This window comes from Gymnoscopelus microlampas, assembly GCF_963454915.1.
Source record: "Gymnoscopelus microlampas genome assembly, chromosome: 12".
NCBI lineage: Eukaryota > Metazoa > Chordata > Actinopteri > Myctophiformes > Myctophidae > Gymnoscopelus > Gymnoscopelus microlampas.
This window is the reverse complement of record NC_139949.1, coordinates 23,292,215-23,314,123: the sequence shown is the minus strand read 5'-3', so window position 1 is coordinate 23,314,123 and position 21,909 is coordinate 23,292,215. Positions and strand designations below refer to the sequence as shown.

Sequence of the window (21,909 nt, the reverse complement as noted above, 5' to 3'; positions counted from 1 at the left end):
TTACAATAAAATGACAATGTATATTAGCTATGAAATACACACTAATGTGCATTATGGATGGATGGACAGATTCTGCAGGTTTAATGTAGATGCAAAACTACATAATAGTCATAGGCCTACTGCGAACATTATTTCCACTGCTCACTGTAAAGACGGTAGAGTTGATATGGTATAGAAATATATAATTGGTCATTACTAATTCATTGATATAGTTAGTCATAAGGCTGACAAACAATTGCCCAAAAGCATATCCTCACTTGCCCTTTGAATCGTTCATTTTGCAGTGCTCCAGTTTACTGGTTGACAAAGTTAATTTCAAATTATCTGAAGTTGGCAATGAGTTGACTTCCCATACTTAATGTCTCACTTTGATTTCCCCAAAACCCATTATGTTTCTTCTTTCGACTGAGATCAGCTCTTAGACCATACTGTGCAAGATTGATATCATCAACATGACATCATGACGTCATAGATTTAAACCATGTGCAGTCTTTATTATTTCAGACTGAGATCATCTGACGACCATATGTATGGGTTCCCTGTGATTTAGCCAGCCACCATATAGTATCTTTGATAAAGAGAGCACCACAAAAGGGTACAGTACCAGAACTGTTACTTTCTCTAACTTTTATGTAAAATAATGCTAATGACATTATATACATTTTCAATTGTATTGTTTATTTCATAAATGGAATTGCTTTGTAACTGACATTCTCACGGGTCATAATAGTATTCCTTTAGTGTTTCGGTATTCCCCTCAGCACTGCTCCTTATGAATGAAACAGCACCTCAATAACATTTTCACATTAATGTTTCTGTGTTTATTTATTTATTTCATAAATTAAACTGCTTTGTAACTGACATTCAAACTAATTGGTCATAGTATTCTTTAGTGTTTTGGTAATCCCCTCAGCACTGCTCCTTATCAATGAAACTAAATGCAAAATAAATGAAATTTAGCACAATAATGTTTCTGTTCACCATTTTTTCAACAAGCAACATCGAAAATGTGTGATTACCAATCACCAAGAAGAGCATACAAAGGAATTATGTTGAGGCTGAGGTTGACAACAAATATAGTCACTCCAATCCAATGTCATGAAGAAGTAATGTTATATTACAGTTCATGAGGAAGTAATGTTATATTACAGTTCATGAGGAAGTAATGTTATATTACAGTTCATGAGGAAGTAATGTTATATTACAGTTCATGAGGAAGTAATGTTATATTACAGTTAAGCGTGCAACAGCAACAGGTCAGTTTTGGAAATGGTTCAAAATATGGGGCTTAAACGTATAACAATGTCATGTCTATTTCATACTGAACAGACCATACAGAAGACATTTACTGTGATAGAATCCTAATTGTATAGTTCATTGTATAGTTCATATGTAGAAATGTATGTAATCCTCATCACAGAGGTATTATACCATGTCTTGTTTATTGGATACATTGTTTGTTAAAGCTACAATCCGAAACGTATTTGAATGACTGAAACATTTAACCAATCGAATGTGTATGTTTGAGTAGGTTATTGCAATATAACTAGAAACCTACAGTACTGGTTGAAAAATGTCAATAAAGTTATTTGAAGCAGACAGCACATCCGATTGGACAATAGATGTGCCACCATCTTTATTGTACTTCGAAAATCATTGCAATTAACTCTCTCTGTCAGGAGAGGGAGACAATGTAAATACAACTTTTGGATTGTAGCTTTAAAAGTAATTACATTATATAACATTAGGCATAGGCTATTTACAATTTTTCCATAGATTAAAAATGAACTTGTTGCAGATTTAATTAATTTATAAATATATTTGATAGCTTAGATTTGTATCTCATATATTGTAACTTACATTTTCTAAAACGTATGCATTATCTTGGAGATGCTAATGCAATAATAGACAATTACATACAGTACAGTACACATGCACATGCATATCCATCCAGGTTTGTATATTTTATGCTTCTTACAGTTATCCATCAACATTTTATTTGCATTACTTCTTACTTACTACCATCTTATTTTGACTTGCTTTTTGCCATCACCAACATTCTCAGGGGTAAAACATCCTCTACCCATTCACTGTGGGACTGCATCATCCTCTCCCACAGGTTCGCCTCATCTGTCGTTGAATCCATCCACATCACATCAGCCCCATAACTTTTACCTGCATAGATAAGGCATTGAAGGGACATTACCCTTGGGTGGTTTCAGAGGAACTTAAAGTATGCGAGGATAGCATACACTAACAAAAGATGCATACACAGTAAAATCCTCAGTGGTAAAAGTGCAGCAAATGATTTTCTTTTGATAAAATAAGTTCAAAATAGTTTTATATTCTGATAGTAATCTGCATCCCCCTGGTCAGCCGGGGCGCCTGATGGAGGGGAAAGGAACTTTTTGAAATAACGTGTTCCTTCCACACGCTACGTCCTACCGGGGAAACTCCCCCCTGTCGGGTGATAAGAAGGCTTGTTAGCTCTCATGCATTGAAGGAGGCATGAGCTTGGCTCTGGGCTCTCCCTAGGCTGGCAGAGTGTAGCGCCCAGGATTACTTAGACAATTGGCACTGGGTGAAAAAAAAAGTGGGGTTGCAAAAATCATGGGATAAAAAAAGAAAAAAAAAGATAGTAATCAGTGCCATATGTTTGTTCAGTAAAAGGGGTCTCCCCGTCACTCCAGCTCTTTAATAAACAGAAGACTGAGAAAAGTAATTTTCCGGTTGGGATACCAATTATATTCACATTATAATCACATTTTGTTTTAACCAAAAAGTACCACTTAACACTCCCTTTAAAGTGTAGGAAAGTTGTAGAATCGTACCTGTTCCCAGACCGAGTCTAAGGCCCCCAATATAGTGGTTGTTCAGTCGGTCATGGTCCCACACAGTGATCTCAATGCAGGCCTCTCTCAGGTCCTCTGGTCGGAAGCCGTCGTACACCATGGTGTGATTGAACATGGGGTTGGCAGTCCTCTTCACCACTCGGGTCTTCTGTCGGCTTTTCCTGCTTCTGTCAGGAAGCACAGCGCTGTGGTGGAGAAGTTATTGTTACTCTAACAAGTTAAGTTGAAGCATATTGAGTGAATTAGATGCAATAAAATAACCTCCCTTCAAATCATCCCCACAGTTCAACTCCACAAGATCATGTACAGTTTCATGTGTTTGTCATTAAGGTAATCCATTCTTTTGGTTGTGGAAGAACAGTGGCAATTTTCCAATGGCGTTAGAGGAAATTCTCTTATGGTAGTCATTATTACAGCAACTAGGATAATCTATGAAACATGGGGTAATTCCAAGCCCCCAGGACCGCAGAGATTATTGAAGCTGCCGTATCCTGGTGGTCAAACATGGTATTGCAAGATGTCCGCATTTAAAGCGCTACTGCCACATGCTTCCATCGCCTGAAACCCTAGTGCGCCTGCTCTATGACCAATTGGTCATAATGGTCAAATGTGGAAGAAAAGGGTACTTCCGGGTGCTTCATGCGCTGGGTGAGCAACTTCATTGAAATGAATAGGTGGGGGCGGGGGCGTCCGTTCTCTAGTTATTATACAGTATAACTATATGGGTCTCTCCTATTCCCTAGCAGACACAATTTAGGTGATAATATAATATTGTAACCCATCCATTGGCCCAAAACCTCTAAGATTTATTTCCAAAATGAATGATGCATGATTCACTTAGTTTTTTGGTTTCTTGTAGTTGACATTAAAACTCCACCCCCAGTCACTAGGTGAGTAATCTCTCAAAACAGATTGGGTTCCCAGATTACTAGGTGAGGCCGCAATGACTAATTTGTGTGTAAATGTGATAGTCACTTCCTGTCACTTTCTAATCTTATGAAGATACGGAAAGGATCTAAACATTTAACATTTAAGCAAGAGTCGTGAGACACCCTTTTTTAAGCTAAACTTTAAGTTACCCTATACAATGAATCCTATTGTTGTCTGTACCATCTAACAAATTAAGACAGCATGTAGTAAATCCTACCATTTCACAAATGGGTCGATAATCAGTCCTCTGACTGGTGGAAGGTTCTTGCATTCTTTCACCCAGATCTGCACTTCACCAGTCTCCAGTTGAGACGTCCTTTTACCTGTTGATGCAGTGAGATCATAGTGAGCACATATAGCAAAAATAACATAAATGAGATAGAACTCTTGAGTTATCAGCTTACTGTGGGAGATCTGTGGCAGGAATCGCAGGGCTACTCTCATCTCTCCTCTCTTATCCACAGACTGAGCGTGTGAAGGCGATGCCGCTGACGTTTGTGCAGAGAACTAAAGGGTGATTTGTAGTATAAATCAGCACTAAATGCATCAGCATGAAGGAAGTAAACAATGTCTCCAAACAATTAACACAGCAATAAATTGACTATGTCATACTGCACACTCAAATCGCGAAGTTTTTAGGTTTTGATAAAGCCTTTGCAAGGCTGTTGCGCTATAATAACTGGAAATAATGACTGTCTCTTGTAGGATTCACAAACTTTTAAGCATGACAATAAGGAATTACTGACACTTTACCCTTTGTTTTAAAGCATATTCATTTATCTGTGTGTTGCTGAAGTCCCATTCTGACAAATCCAATTCCACCTCGCCCAGGAAGCTGTTCCGTCGTAAAGTGTAATCGTGCCACACCGAGACGCTCAATGTTTGAGTTTTTAACACCTCCATTGTGGCTTTGAACTGTAAAAAGCAAATTAAGAAATAAGGCTATAGGGCATCGCAGTTGCGGCCACTTCCGGGTTCCACTGCAAAATACTCAATACATTTTTCCCATTGACATTTCCAAAAATATTTATATCAATTAATTTAAGCCTAGAATCAAGCCATCCAGGGTCCTGGTGAATCATGACCATTAAACATTTTTTTCTGTGATTTTTTTAATTTTATATTTAATTATATGATATACTATATTTAATAAATACCCTTTGTTTTGCCGTTTTCAAAAACGTTTCGATTCACCAGGACCCTGGATAGCTTGATTCTAGGCTTAAATTAATTGATATAAATATTTTTGGAAATGTCAATGGGAAAAATGCATTGAGTATTTTGCAGTGGAACCAGGAAGTGGGCGGGAACTGCGATGCCCTATACGTGAGTATGCAAAAACATGCAATGAGGAACTTGACTTGAAGTATTGCATTTGGAAATCTTACCGTGAGGACTTCCTTGTAAGCGGGATTCTGAGTTTTCTTTTTAACAGTGGTTTTTTTCTTTCCCTTTGTTTTGTCAGGAAGAAGGTAACATTTCACATACCTACAAATGAGAATATATTAACAGTAAACTAGTAAATGATGTTTGTTGGTGTACCAGCACAAGCAATCTAAATGAGCAAAAATAAAATTTAAACAAGCAAAATACAATACAAGTGTTGAAACTTATTCTGATGGACAATGAGGTACAATTAATTAGCTTACAATAAAACTATTAATGGGCATGTGGCGATAGGCTGCTACTTTCCCTCACTCTCCCATCGTCTACCTACTGCAACAATTACTTGCAGACTTTTCTCAGCATACTATACCATTTCAACCATAACAATTCTACCCCATCTCTCTCCCCATTTCCTGTCAGCCTACTTTCCCTATCCCTCTCTAATAAAGGCATAAAAAAGCCAAAAAACAAACAAAACATATCTACTATAGAGAAGACCTACGGATCAGAGCGGTTCTTTTTGGGTTCAGCCACAGCCAGGTCCCTGCATTGGTCCACAAAGATGTGGAACTCGGAAAGCTTCTGGACATAATTCACAGCAAACTGGATGGATCCCTGGATTTCAATTTCACCAAAGTCTCCATGGTAAAGGCTCGACATGCTGCCACTCATCTTGGGAATAATCACAACACAGAACATTCCATCAAATCATGTCATCAAGATAGTAAATATGTACAGTAGTTGGTTGATTCACATTCACACCACATTTCAAATCATAAAAGCATTTCCACCTTTCGAGTTTGTTGAATATCAGCCATTACATTTTGTGAAAGAAAGAAGAGTGCCAATTGTCTGAAAGGAATGTGCTGGTAAGTAGGTAACTCAGGAATTTAAACTAAATTGCATTCAGTATGCTTGACTCCTATAAATGCAAATTCATTTTCTTGCATTAAGAGATTACAATTCACACTAGTGTATCTCAGTTGTTGTTGTTTTTTACTGGGATGCCCAAGGCAATTTATCCCGTGCATTTGTCCATGACTGTTAGATGACCATGTGGGCATCAGTGCTCCATGAGTCATACTTCTTTTAACCATCTTTCCAGTTTCTGACCCGCTCAAATGTACTAACAATTATGTTGCTGTTGATGTTTTGGTTTTGTTTCTCTGTTGTTGTCGTTTTCCTTCTACCTTTTAATTACATGAACCCTAGCATCCCAGTTCTGAACACTCAGCAACATTAGCAGATCTACAAGAACATGTAGAATGTGGATTGGCAAAACAAAAGGAGGAGACCAGTATAGACCCCTGGGGGTCTACTAAAAAACAACATGAAAAATATATCAACTAAGTTTAAAGGGTGTACGTGGTTAAAAGCCTACTGTTGACAGGTGTCGTGAATCAGCATCTAGACAAAAGAAGGCAACCCTCATGCCCAACTGTTTAAAAGAAGCATCCTCTGATAGTACTTTTAACATACTGTTTCAGCATAATGGATCCAAGAAGCTATTAAAGAATGTTGTGCGGACGTACAGAGGACATGGAGGCCAGGCCAGAGGACAGGCTTATATTAGATACGGAGCTCCTCCAGCCCGCTTTGTTCTCCAAAGTGCCATCACTGTCCATCTAAAAAGTGAGAAAGATATGCAAATGCACAACTTACAAGTCGAAACACATACAGTATATACAGAAGTTAGAAAACTCAGTGAGAATTTTTAACAAATTAAACTCCTTTTTTTAATTAAAAACATATCAATTTCCTTTGACTTGATAAAGTATTTATTCTAATAGTCCAAGGTCAGTGCATTGGTACTTCTGAGAGTACTTTATTAGTAAAGAATGCAAAAGGTAAAATTTGGGTGGTGATTTACCTCTTCCTGTTGAAAGACTGGCACTGAAACACTTATTCTTTTACTTTGATCTGGGTCTGACTGGGAGGAAACTGATGGTGGCACCGCAGAAACTGGAATGAGACACTTCATCTTTCATAACAGGCATAAGACATGTATACCTGCAGTGGTTCTCAAAGTGGGGTCTGGGGACTCCCAGGGGTCCTTAGGGGGGTTTCAGGGGGTCCCCAGCAAATGAGTAACAGTTTAACCTTATTTTATACTTTGGCTATTTGAAAATAGCCAAACTACAAGCACACAACCCGTCACATCGAGTTGTGAGCTTGTAGATTGGCCATTCACAAAACTTTTCATTGTGGAATCATTTTGCAATGTATGGGGGTCGCTGGCATAAAATCTTTTTAGATGGGGGGCAGCGGCCAAATCAATTTGGCGTTCCTTGATATGAAAATATTTGAGAACCCCTGCTTTAAAGTGTACAGTGTTGGACCAATATGGCTAATGAGTGATAAAGGAATTTATCTACCTAATCATCTGGACTCTAGTTCAATCAATTTTCACAAAGTATCAACAGTGTTAACAAAATGAGTAACAGAAATCTACATAATTCACCATCATTCTCGCTTATGTTCAGCTGTCCTCTTGGGTCATTTGTACTCCTTTCCTCTCCTGGGAAAAAATAAAGTCATAGTCATAACAACATATTCTTTATACTGTATGTCCCCCCAAAATAGTACAACACTAAACAAAAAAAAAGAGAAAAATCAAAGATAATGTATCTTCTTATTTGTATCACAAATCCAATACATTTTAAAAGATTAAGACTTTATGTAAAATGCTGTTTTACGTGTTAGATGTGAGGTAAGAGTCTCCAGACTTTTGGATGAAGACATTGGCCTTGAAGATACTTGTTTCAAATCTGCCCTGAGGGGACTAGGGTCATCATCTGCTCTGAGGGGACTAGAATCATCATCATAACCTAACACAAACAGAACAAAATTAGTCCTGGAAAATGCATCCCACATTAGATTCACACCAAATTTTACGTTTCACCAAGCATTAGGAATCTATAGCCTAATACTTACTTTTACGATGAGACTGGAAACTTCTTCCTGTCTTTTTACTTTAATGCTTAAAAAATGAGTCTAATAATAAATAAATACACATCATAATTGAGGTTACTGGAATCTGTTAATCTGGGATTACTTTATGCATAATATAGCAGTGGAATTACGATTATTCATAATTAAGATACTGCTGGAACGATTTGCAGCTTTTTTTTATATATCTGAAGGTTTTCTCTAATAGCTCTCTATAATTCCCACTGTAATGCTACAGTGAAAATACACAAAGGCAATCAACAGGTCAACTGGTATGACATTTAGGAATTCAAAATCATTTGATTGGTATGAAATACAAATCAATCAAAGATGCCTACCTACAGTAGTATTGTACTAACTCTGCTGTTAATTGGTACTTAAGCCCCACAGTGAAGAAAAGTGAATCAAACTCTACAGATCCCAGTAATATGTCTCATTATTTGCCTGAATACTAGTTCAAGCATACTAGTAGCAGTTAAATTAAATACAGTATAGGGTAGCAACTTAGGTGAGAGAATTCAAAGGCTCACTGCCTGAACTTGCTCAAGACCAGCCCAAGACAGGTTCTGTCTTGGCTCGAGTGAGCATTTTGCACAATCCAAGAACTGATCATAGAATCACTCTGCTTACTGATACTCTTCTGTTGGGCCCCTTCACCATCTCCATCAGCTTTCCCTTGTTGAAAAGGTGGGCGATGGGTTTTCTCAGGTGCCCCTAGAAAATGCTGATAGCCTTGGGGAACGAACGATCTAGCAAGTCGGTTGAAAGATCCGGTTTTCTTTGATGGCAGCAATACTTTCTGTACATCTTGTGTGGTAAGTGGCTGTCCGCTATTAACAGATTGAGATGTTTCGTTGGGTTGTAACTCAGTTGAATGTTTTGGACTACTTTGTTGAATATTTACATTCGTAGGGTGACAAACTTCAGGTTGTGATGCTGGCGGATGAGGGATGATTTCTGTTGTAGGTTTAATATCTATCAACCCTGATAGTTTTGCTTCATGTGAGGGACTTTTTCTCTGTCTGGGTGATGGCGTTGGCCTCTGAGATTGTGCCTCCGAGTCAGTAGTTGGTGGGGTGATGTCTATTGGAAAGGTTTTCAAAGGAGATCCTTCCAGTCTGGGCCCCTTGGGATTTGAGGATTCTCTGGGTAAGGCCTTGGGATGGCAGGTCTTAGATGGACTTCTCCTGAGTTCATCCTCTTTTGAATCTTTTGACTTTGGGCTTTGGGATCTGTTTGGACTGAGAGGACTTTGCTGAAGCAGAACTGATTCCGTTTCAGCCTTGAGTCGGGATTGCTGACAATATTTCTCTTCATCTCCAGTAATTCCATGTTGTTTTAGTTGTGATTTATCTGAACTCTGAATGACAGAGTCGTCCTTCAGAGTCATGTCTTTTGTGTCTGACTCAACGTTAGACCCATCTTGTGCATTTTCTTCACACTTCTCTTTGCCGATTTCAGGTGTTTTGAGATCAGAATGAGAGGCATCTACTTTTTTAACGAGGTTTATAGATTTGTCTGAACTTGAACTTAAATGTGTTTGACTGCCTGGGGTTTCCTCAACTTTTTGAACAACTATTCTAGATTTCTCCCCGGCAGACTTCATGTCATTGATAGGCTGGTTTTCTTGAGGACTGGACTTCCTGGGAAAGGGAACTGGGCTATCCTGCATGTTTGAGCACAAAGAACTTGTTAATGGAACAGTGATGTTTTCCATTGGCTGTGGAATGGGAACCGGGCTATCCTGTTTGTTTGAGCACAAAGAAGTAGATAATGTAGAATCTGACATAGAACCAGTTAAAGAGTCATCTGTGTCTTCACAGAGGATTGGGCTGGCTCTATATGTACCATCTTCTTTAGGTAACTCAAACAAGAGGCTGCTTTCAATCCGCGAAGACCTGTCTTCATCAGACTGAACTGTAATTGTATCCTCATTGTTCAGTTCCATTTGAGATGTGATGACATCATTTTCACTTTCCACCACAGGGGCAGTCTGACCATCTTCAGTCTGCGTCTTGGTGATGTCTTCAAGCCTTGTTGGTTCACTGGTCAAATTGGGGCCACCGTTTTCTTTCTCTTCGAGGTTGATTAACTTATTCGGATCCTCCCTCTCTGCTGGTTCTAAACTTAGTGAGGTGATGGTTTCTTTAAATGGAGTGTTCTGTAGTGCAGTAAGTGGCAGTGTTATGATCTCCAATGTTTCGGGGGATTTAGCATCCGGTTTATCAACAGGAAGCTTCAGTTGACCATCCTCTTGGATATTTGCAGGAGACTGGAGTACATCAGTTTCGTCAATGTCATAATCAGGTTCTTCCTGTATAGACAACAAGCCCTGCATAGGCCAGTCCGCGACTTTGGTCTCAGACTGACCATCCTCTTTGGTTTCTGTCTCCATGTCTACAAGCTTACCTGACTCCAGAGCAAAAAGAGTCAAAAAGGGGTTGGACATTTGAGGGCTATCATGATGAGGATGACAGGGCTCACATACATCTGTAAAGGAAACAAAACATACATAGGATTATCCACGCTGTCATTTTTATAGTCGTAAAGGTTTTATGGTTGTTGTCTCCCTCTCCCGCTGGGGAGAGATAATTGCAACAATGTCCGAACTACAATAAAGATGGCGGCACATCTATCGTCCAATCCTATAGACATGTGCTTTAAATAACCATCAGGTGTCCTACCTGACACCAGGTTCAAAATTTAGAAGAATAAGGAGACCAACCCCAGAATCAGACTCCAACCAATTTAGATGTATTAGTTAAATAGCATTAACATACTCTACCATACAGATTGGTTCAAGTAGAATTGTATTAATTAAACTAAGTCCTGTCATTGTAGCTTTAAATACAAGTTAGCTGTGTAGGATTTTCAGAAAGTATATCACTGTAAGAAAAGAAAAGACCACTTTGGTAATTTTTTTCTAGCATTAGAATGTATTATCACTCAACTTCACAGAGATATATTAATAAGAAAATCCTACATATGATGTGTATTAAGACATGAATCAAAACATCACACTGTTCACAGACATGCTCTGACAGAAGTGAAACTGTCACTTTACTTGCACTGGTCAAATCGACCAGTCTAAATGAGAATTTCTTCTTCTGTCAGTGAGACAAACAATTTCGTCTTCAAAGCAACCACATGCAACCATAATGCAGATGGAAGCAGATCATATTTAGCTTTACTTATTCACCAAACTCCAAAATGAATCACTAATAAAGACAAATGAAATATATTCACCATGCATTAAACATGCATAAACAAGCAGGTTAGTTGTGAAAAGTGATAATAGCAAGACTGTATGAAGTATTTTGTCTAATTTGTGAGATACATTGACAAACCCAGTTGCAAATATTTTAGTGTCAAGTTAATTATGTTTGAGTCATATAATTTAGTTGGTCTATGTAATAAATGATTGCTGTTAGTGTGATTGATGGATTGGTTGGTTAATTGATTGATGGATTGGTTGGTTAATTCTTTGCTAGAGTGATTGGTCTTAAAAGTCTTACCACCAGAGACCTGGTGTAGGCCAGTGTCTTGGCATTGGAGGTTTGCAGCGCTTTCACAACTGAGACCACCTTCATTTACATCCACTGCACTTTTTTCAAGTAAAGGCCTACTTGTGCCTGTAACATTACTACTCATGGGCACAGGGTCAGCGTTGTTTTCCTTCTCAGGCGGAGTGATACAATCCACATCCAGCAAGCCGTGCTCTCCCAGCTCCTTCACATCCTGCCACTCCTCACTATCGTGGCAGAATCTCACCTGTTTTCTGTCTATCCAACTCAAGTCTTCTCTGTATATGGCTTGGGGGGTCTCAGTGGGAGAGTCTAGGGTTACTGGACTCTGAGGGGTCAGTTGGGAGGCGGGGGATTCTGTGGAGCCAAGGCTGAACATGGGTTTGAGGATGCTCCTTGGAGCATCTGTGTCAATCTGGCTATCTGCAGGCCCATCAACCTCTATCAGTACATCTAGGGTATCTCTAATGTGGTCTTGTTTTAGGTTAGTAGCGACAGAATTGCAGTGTTCAGGCGACGATAAAGGCTCTGAAAAACAATAATCAAACAAACATACAATGCAAAATAGGTAAGAAATAGAGCATTAAGCCGGGAAGTGGTGCATTCTTCTACCACTAAGGTTGCAAATATTGTCTGATTTACAGTAAGTGAGCTTTCCGCTCACTCTGCATTTAATAGGATAATGTAGGGGAGAATTTCATTTGAGATTATGTGTATCATTACAGATAATTTGTAAATCAGGTGTTCTGGCCCTATACCATTTTCGTTTTTTGTAGAGCAGCTTAGTCCTCTTTGTTACGGTATTGGAGGATTTTGGTGCCTTGCACATTAATAGGGTTAACTAATTGTATGGGCATAGTTGGTGAACACACGCACAGGTTCATTCAGTGAGGATATGAGCATTATGTAACTATCTGACCTTGCTTTACACTGTAGACTGCGAAGTTTTCTGCAGTTTCCATCTCATCATATAAAAATATTCCCTCCAAAACATTGTACTCAAGGCTCTTGTGAAATATTTCCAAGTAGACAAGTCATGCAGTACAGATTAAGGCTTTGGAATGCATTTCTGTGTAATCCCCTACTCGGTCTGGCAGCCTCGTGTACTCTTAATATCCCTTCACTTTGGCAACCCTTGGGAAAATATCCTCATTGGTCCCAACTCATTAGCTTATTTCAGAGAAAGTGTGAGTAAGTACAACTCTGGCACAAACTGAAATACTGGATGCGTTGCTAACTACAATTTAATTCATGTGAAAGTTAGAATAGAGAAAAGTTTTGTTTTCAAAAACCTTCAAGGTAAAACATGAAAACATATAGTTATTTTACAAAATAATAAATTCAAACAATGTTCTGAAATTTCTGCACCCTGCCATGCAACAACTGTGCCTGCCGGCAATCTGGAAACCTTAGGCACACCTGAAGCACAGTCGGTCAACACACCTGGATTACATTATAAATACAAACGAAATAGGCCTAATATTTATGTAGGAAGCTCCTTATTAGTGCTATTAAAGTAGTGAACAGAGCTCCAACAGCACGTCAGAAGCCAGGAACAGAGTAGGCTGTAGACATACATGCAGCCAAAGCGACGCGTTTCGACGTAGTAGTCTTCCTCAGACAGCATTGAAACGACTCTTGCCACACTTACATTGATTTGCAGAGAAAAGGCTTTGACCATTTGTCCATCGAGCACTCCGTTGTTCCATTTAAAAACGTAACATAAATATGATTCGTTACACATCAGGACAAATTAAATGAGCCGACTGCATGATTATTTGTGACAGATTTGATTCCTTATGATGTTTAACCACATGAGCCCTAGCGTCCCTAGTCTAGGCATGTTATAATAGACAAACATTGGCAAAAAATAGCACATCTACAAGCTCACGATGCGTTGGATTGCGATGCAGTATGAGCTTGTAGATGGCCTATTTTTGGCAAAGAGATTTGGTGAAGAGGGGAAAAAAGGAGTGGGCTATGTACAGAACCCTGGGGGACCCCGGCCAAAGACGTTTATAGGGTTCAAGTGGTTAAATAGGTTATCAAAATAATGTGTTGTAATCCATTGAAGAACTCACCTTCACTGGGTGTCTGTGTTTGCTCCAGTGATCCAACCACTAACTGGCTGTCCTTCTCCTGCAGGTTCTCCAGGGTGTGAGGTGCTAAGTGTTCATTGTTGAATGGATTCTGTCTCGGCTTCAAAAGGAGATAAATGTACTGAATACACACTGAATATTATTGATTCACTATTTATACTATACATACTTCTGTGTGTGTGTGTGTGTGTGTGTGTGTGTGTGTGTGTGTGTGTGTGTGTGTGTGTGTGTGTGTGTGTGTGTGTGTGTGTGTGTGGATTCTGTTTCCACCGACCTTTGTGGGTGACTGTGATACTGGTTTAAGTATCTCTGAGTTTTCGAATGGATTCCAGTTTTGATTCCTATCAGGATGAATAAAGAATGCATTGAACAGATTCCAAACAGAATCATGTCTGGTCTACAGATGTGCACGTTCAAGTGTGTTTTACACATAATACAAATGGACATGTTTTGGCAAATTATCAGTTCATTATAAATCTCATAGTTAACATAGTGTTTCACTAGAAATAATAATGGCATCAGCTACTTTAGAGAGCAGGCATACGTGAGTGAGCCAACCTTGGCCTCAGGCCAAAAGCAGGATTAAAAACGAGTTCCTCACATGTGTTTGACCGCGTCTGACCACTCCTCAGAAACAGAAGAAAACATGAGCATGTGAGATCTGACCTTCCAAGACGATTAGAAGGAATTCAGGGGCCTATTGCAAAGTATCCATTTGCTTGTTTGTTAGACCCCTGCCCCTCCCCCTTTTCAATCACACTCATAATCTGCTGTTATGCTCAACTCTTTCTTGCACAGCATGTGATGGGCCTCATAGGAGCGGAAAGAGATCATATGTTTTCTGAGCTTTATCTTCTCTATAAAACACATAACACTGGTAGCATTTAGTTTGTAAGATCCCATGACAGAATCGGACAACACTGAAACATAACCTATTGATCATAACTTGTGATGCAAATGTTTGATGATTTTATTATTTAGAAAACATTATTGTTTGCGCATTGTATGTTAAAAATCTCATCATGCTGCAAAATCACAAAGTTGTACTGCAGTGTATGTGCACTATTATGTTTGAGGAATGTACATTATCCAAACTGCCTCCATTGTACAGTATGGCATCCCCAAGAATAGCAGTCAGAGGAAACTAAAGGAAACAAGCTTCCTTTTTAGCTTATGTTTAACCCTAGGTCAGGATTTCACATATCGTCATGGAGCTAGGTGTTTAAGAAAAGGGTTTAAACAAAGATAGGGTTCAACATTGCTTTAATGGCAGTGACATAGCAGTTGCATCATGTTAAAATTCTAGCGCTTTAGACAGCCTGGTTGCAAATCAATGTGTGTGTTTTACCAGTAAAAATAAAAAGTGAATTAAAATAGTATTTAGATTAACAGAGGTTTGCTCTGGAAATTATGCAAATGTTTACATCTTGCAACAGAGTTCAGGAGGGTTTTATGCTGTATATTGATTTGTTCTACAAAGTTAGCAAACTTATTAATTTTCATGAGGTCAATTACATTTTGTGGTCTGTAACAAATAAGTGCAATGTACTGTCATCTAGCAAGAAGTAAACACATGTGTAATGTACTGACATCTTGCAAGTAAAGACATACTGTATTGTGTAATATACTGTAATCTGGCTAGAAGTAAACACATTATGTACTGTATAATACTGTCAGCTGACAAGAACTAAACATAAATACGCCTGGACCGCTGGTCTTGCGGTCCGGGCATCTAGGCTGCAATCTAGCTTGACAGCGTGTCACGGGTTCAAATCCCGATCCCGACGACCTTTGCTGCGTGTCACTCCCCATTTCCTGTCTGTCTATCTATGTATAAACTATCAATAAAAGGCAGAAAAAGCATTTAAAAAGTATTTAGAAAAAATGGGGGGGAAAATGAAGTGGTTCTGGAGTAGAAATGTGTAATTCTCATGGGCTTATTTGTGGCCATAAAATCATGCATGGAGCTGAATAACATGGAGACTTGAACACCGTTTTACCTTTTATCACTGAGCTGCTCTTGTGGCTCATCAATGAGCCCTGAAAGCTCAGGAGGGACGAATACATCCTGGTTGTCACTGCTGACAAAGCTGGGTCTTGCTGGCCACATCTGGGATAACTCCACTACAACGGAGAACATCAACAAGGAGAGTTTCATCACTTTGTGCTAAACTACTGAATTTTCAAGCCCAATAGCACTTGGCCTGTGAGAATGTTTTCATTATAAATAATAAATCCATATCACACAATGCATAGCATAATTCAAGAGCAATAGAAATTATTATTAAAGATAATATGCAGAGAGCAGATAGAATTTTAATGGGAGGCCAGTATTGTGGGACCAGAGGTCGGAAGTAACAAAGTTGTGCTTTGTTAGTACCATCTTTCAGGTTTTTAAATATCTGTACTTTCTACTCCTTATATTTTCACAACTGGCTTGGTTCTTTTAGTTCCACTCCACTATTTTATTGCATCAATGTTTCGATCGAGAGATACTCATCAGGAATTTAAACAGGAAATGGGCGAACACATATGTGTACGCCCATTTCCTGATGAAGATCTCTTGATCGAAACGTTTGAACTTAATGCAATAAAATAGCAACGTGAGGACAGTTTAGTAGTGACATGGATGAAACCCCCAAACTGAAGCAGATTCAGAAGATTTGTATTTTAAAGCACCATCGTTGAAAAATAAAAACACAAATTGAATAGGTTATTTTTGCAACATCACCATAAATAGCAATAAAAAGGAATATAAAATCTTCATGGGCCATAGTGCACTTACCAAATGGAAGAGATTACTGCCTGGCAAGCAAGCAATTTTGTTCTAGAGACTGTTCCAGTACTCTGCAGCTCTCAGGTGTATGTGAGACATTTAATAACATTTACCCGCATTGTGCTATTGTTTGTTTTGTATTTGGATATTTGTCTACCCTGCACACCTGCCTGGGAAGAATCCCCTCTTTTGTGATCCTTCCCAACGTTTCTTCCATTTCTTCTCCCACCAATGGGGTATTTTCTTGGGAGTTTTTCCTCAACCAATTGAGTCTTACAACAGCGAGATGTCATTTTGTTTCCTTTGTTAAAGCTTTGGTCTGTAAAGCCCTTTGAGACTATAACAGTAATTAAGGGCTGTACAAATACATTTTACCTGAGTTGAGTGTGAATAATATTTAGAGAGAGAGAGAGAGAGAGTTGTAGCATAGACTTACAGATGGTCTGTCTCAGGGAGGCTCTGATGATGTCTGAGCCATCGATATGCTCCTGGTGCCGCTGTGATTTGGTCTCGTAGAACCATTCTCCTGTCATGTATTTGAGCTGACTTAGGTCAGTCACTGAGCTCTGAAGGCTCCTATGTGCAGAGATAAGCAGAGACAGTCAATGTGGTCACTACCTTGTCGCTCATGAGGAAACTGTATTGGAAGAGGCGGCAGAGACAGAAAGAAAACACAGGGTGCAACATACTTTGTTGTAAGAATATTAGTTCAGTAATGCTTTGATCCATTTACTGTATCATGAGATATTCATTAAATATGTACCAGCGATGATACTAAACTGGCATGCATGTGTAATTGGTCAACTGGAAGATGTGATTGTGAGTATAGTTGATGTCCTATGCACACTCCACTGACAACTCATTGGTCCTTCACGGGTGAGCTAATGGAACAGATGTTCACCCAGTGCTGCTGGGGAATAAAATGAATTAACCTTTGACTTTAGATTTGGAAACTCTTGGGGGGGACCCTGGTCAATTAAGTACAGGGGTTAAGTGGTTAATGAAATGAAATTGTTTAACTGACTTGACACGCTTCTCCTCAGCCTGCTTCAGGTCGTTGTCTCGTCTCAGGACAGCCCTGATGGTTTCCCTCTCCTCGTCCGTCAGGAAGCTCAGGTCGATCATGGCGATTAACTGTTAAATTCCAAACTGCAACGCAAAAACAATCCTGGGTCCTGACCTGATGGCACGCCCGCCTATGCTTTTAGATGTCGTCTTATGGATAAACACGTTCACCACAGCTCATAGATCTCCTCCAGACTGTGGTCCTTGCAAGCAGGTCAGGCAAGAGCCAACTGGTCAACGCAGACTATCGTGGTGAATGCTACTTTCTTTCCTGGTATCAAATGATCATGTTGAGGGGGTCGAGGTCACCCCATCAATGATAAACGCCCTGTGTCCAATGTCTGTGTCCACTCTTTGAGAACTCTGCTGGTGTTGAGATATCCTGTGAATTGTTTTTCATGGCAATGCTGGTTCCTCGATGGACATCTTTGCTGCACTTTAAAGTAACAAGACAAACAGAGGTCAGTTAGCTGTGGAAATTATTTAACTTGCACAGTAATTACAGTTAGCTCTTTAATATTTCCATTTAACAAAACATTGTGTAGACTGTTTTATTAAGAAAGAATTAAGAAAAACTTTAAATAACATAAATTATACATTTGTGACAAATTGCATGACATATTAGGAAATCACTAGACTCTCAAGTCGAGATAGGCTCAAATATAATAGCTAAATTATAATAAAAAACACTTAACAGTCTGTACATCGGATGTCCTGAAAAGCCACACTAAAATCTTTAGTGGTTTCATTCCTATCTCTTCAAGTGTCTGATAACTTCCTGTGTAAAAGAGGAAGTTATCAGATGCCATGCAAACTTGCAAAGTTGACAACTTTCACTGCCCTCCCAAGGCTCTTAACACCAGTATGTTGGCAGTGGCACAAACAACATGAATGTGTTAAAGAGCGGAGTAAGGATACACTGTGCAATGTTACGATGCATTAGGCCAAACAACATGAATGTGTTAGAGTGGAGGAAGGAGTGTGCAGTGTTATGATGGATACGGTCAAGAAAGACAGATTTGTACCATTAACGCCTCTTTCTCTGTGTGAAAACAAGTGAGTCAGCCATAGGCATCAAACACTTTTCACTGATTTTGCCATCCAGTGTATCAAATTTCTTTGATGGAAATGGTTAGATAGATTATAAGATAATTAAGCATGCCTCGGCAGCTCCAAAGAAACCCGTTTGTTTAAAGAAGGACACACATCCACACCTTGACAAAAGTTCACATGCCCAAAAAAAAGGCTGTCCAGTAAGTCTCTGCAACAGGTTTGTATCTGCAGAGCTGGTGGATTGCATGTCAAGCGAATAATTTTGAGAAGCTAATTTAAGGAATGCAAGCATGTCATGACAACGTCCCAATGGGGAAGTGTGTGCTTTATCTCTGTGAAACAGAAATGTCAGCTGTTGAGGGAAGGCACAGTGACTTCTGCCATGGAGGTGTACTGTACGGCACAGCATTGTCTCAAGAAAAGGAATGCTGCAAGTCCTGTTTTCTTTAAAAAGGAAGAAGCCATCTTCCACACTATAGACATTTACTTCTTGCTGCTGCATGTCCTTGGTTAACTTCCTTGATTATTAGTAACCACTTAAACCCTACTTAGTTGACAGCAGTTCCCCGGGGCTCTATACTAACGGTTATGTTATTGTCTACAATAAATATGCAAAAGTGGCCGGTCCACAAGCTCAGTGTGCAACCCATTCACACACCGATGGCGGAGGAAACTATGCAAGGCACTAACCTGCTCACCGGGAGAAGTTAGGGGTTCAGTGACTTGCTCAAGGACACTTTGGCACTAACACAGGGGGACCCGGCGGGGATCGAACCAGGAACATTCTTTTCCCAAGCGGCCACTCTACTTCCTGAGCAACTGCCATCCCAAATGACATTCTCAGAGTTACTGTAAATTATATAATTTACAATTTATTGTAAATTATTTTACATACATTAAGATAATTAATGAACCTAATTATTGCACCCCAAGCAGGACCATTAAAATCCTTCTCCATTCATTATTTTTGAGATGACAGACTTCTGAGCAAGTTCTCAAAGGGTAGAAAGTTGCTGTGGATTGCTTTGCTACTAGTTCAGACAGACTCACTGCTCTCAATTAGGCTACCCCAAACATGAGCAGCATGCAGTCCCACAACAACACACTCTAAGCCAAGCACATGGTCTGAATTCCCTTTCAAACATCAAAGTGTTGAAAAGAGTAACAGCCTAGATCAGAGAAGTGGGTGTGACTGTGACACCAGGCAGGGTGGATATTTTCTGAGACATCAGTCATTCACATTGTGAAAAGTTCATAAGAAATGTTCTAAATGACCAGTGGTGGAAAAAAGTACTAACATTTTTTACTTAAGTAAAAGTATCAATACAGCAATGTAGAAACACTCAAGTGTTACAAGTAAAAGTCCGATAATCAAACTTTACTTGAGTAAAAGTACAAAAGTATTGGCATCACAATATACTTAAAGTACCAAAAGTAAAAGTACTCATCCTATGCAGAAGGTCCCATTTCACACGTTTTCAAATGTAAAAAATGTATGAAAATCCTTTGAAAATAGCAGAGCAATGTGTTGTGAGCTTGTAGATCAGCTATTTTCAAATTGCCAAAGTTTTGTAATAATAACCTAAATCCACAAAGTAACTAGTAACTAATGTGTTCAAATGATTGTAGTGGAGTAAAAGTACAATATTTGTCTCTGAGATGTAGTGGAGTAGAAGTATAAAGTAGGCTATAGATGACTGGAAATACTAGCTTGTTCCTAGACACCTTACAAAATTCGTTTACCCAATGTGAAACAATTAAGTCATAAAGAGAGTTCACACACAGCAAACATTCCCTGGATAACTGACAGCAGAGAAAGCAATATTATGACAGAACCTGACAGCATATCAATTTAGGAGCAAATAGGCTTTATAAGGCCAAACTTAAACTCCACAGGAAAAATATTACTTTACTGAATTCATCGATCACTCTGTATGCATCTGGTAGGCTTGTAAACTAATACAAATATAAAAAATAAAAAAAACATTAAAAAATCACGGCAATCGCATATAGACATAAAAAAATAGCTTTTTTTTCTTCTCTCTTTTTGAACATGTTTAGTCTACTAATAACCGAATCGTACCCGCTATCACTGCCTGCCAATTACAAATGTAACTTTTCACCAACTTTTAAATCAACACGCAACACAAACCCCGGCCTATAGACAACAACAGAATTGAATCTACAGCAGCACACTTTTAATTGATCTTTATGAGAGACTTTAGAATGCAAGCTCACCTGGACCCCCCGATCCTTCACATGAACACAACAGGCTACACTGCATCGCATGTTAGAGACAAGTCTTCTTAAAGCACTGGAGAGCCTCTTTCTTTAGTGTTTCGACCAGGTAGGCGTGGTTTTGAGGCATAGTTTTTGGGTTAAGGTTATGTTTAGGCATATAACCACGCCCACCTGGGCGAAACCCCAAATAAAGAGGGAGTCCCCTTGAAGCACAGTCAGGGGGCGCGACCGGGCGCGACCAGAGCAGTGCGTGTGACGTCTCATGCGATTTATAATTCATCCTACAGCGGTGTCGAGCGCCAAAAACAGCCAGACTCATCCATCTACAACACCACTACAAGCCAGTGGTGATACTCACATTGTTTACTTCAGTAAAAGTAGGCCTCTCTATCAGGCAATATAGAAATACTCTGTTACAAGTAAAAGTCCGGAATTCAAAATTTGCTTGAGTAAAAGTACAACAGTAGGCTATTATCAAAATGTTGGCTATACTAAAGTACCAAAATTAGAAAGTAGGCTACTCATTCTGCAGAATGTCCCATTTCACAAGTTTTCAAATGTATACATTTTTTTTTTAAATAGCAGATCTACAAGCTGACACATTGTGAGCTTGTAAATCTGCTATTTTCAAATGTCCGAATGTATAGGGCTGAAGTGGTTAATGTATGTTTTGTAATAGCCTAATAATGAAAATCTGCAAAGTAGCCTAACTAGTTATCAAAGTTCTCTGGAATGTAGTGGAGTAGAAGTAAAAGTACTGACAATGGAAATACTCCAGTAAAGTAAAAAAAAAAAAAAACCTCGAAATTGTACTTAAGTACAGTACTTGAGTACATGTACTTAGTTACTTTCCACCACCACTGCTACTAACTACTACTCACGCTATGATCACATCAAGAAGCTATGTTTATGGAGTGGAGAACTTCTACAAACATGCGTTTTATGTTCAGCTTGTGACAGAATTCTTCTAATCCATGAAGGACTCATATGGACCTTTGTAGTTTGTAGTGTAGCCTATACTACTGAACAACTTA

General features: G+C 39.1%; 1 protein-coding gene across 4 annotated transcripts; it reads right to left on the bottom strand.

Moving 5' to 3' along the window:
• Nucleotides 1-1,088: 1,088 nt before the first annotated feature.
• sytl2a (synaptotagmin-like 2a) lies at nt 1,089-20,921 on the bottom strand (the record flags this gene model as incomplete). 4 transcript variants are annotated; one of them, XM_084075144.1, is made up of 20 exons in its annotated part: nt 20,873-20,921; nt 17,541-18,017; nt 16,953-17,092; nt 15,741-15,864; nt 14,015-14,081; nt 13,723-13,840; nt 11,633-12,169; nt 9,335-10,607; nt 8,748-9,301; nt 7,865-7,996; nt 7,630-7,686; nt 7,039-7,130; nt 6,701-6,793; nt 5,671-5,840; nt 5,171-5,270; nt 4,536-4,697; nt 4,187-4,289; nt 4,000-4,105; nt 2,832-3,037; nt 2,027-2,175 (listed from the first exon to the last, which is right to left on the bottom strand). In XM_084075144.1, exons 2-20 carry the CDS (start codon nt 17,639-17,641, stop codon nt 2,027-2,029), a joined length of 4,284 nt encoding a protein of 1,427 aa, XP_083931270.1. In that variant the 5' UTR covers nt 17,642-18,017; nt 20,873-20,921. The 4 variants fall into 4 exon arrangements, with proteins under 4 accessions (XP_083931272.1, XP_083931270.1, XP_083931269.1 ...); XM_084075143.1 differs by having other exon boundaries at nt 8,748-10,607; XM_084075145.1 differs by lacking the exon at nt 11,633-12,169 and having other exon boundaries at nt 8,748-10,607.
• Between the last annotated feature and the right edge of the window lie 988 nt (nt 20,922-21,909).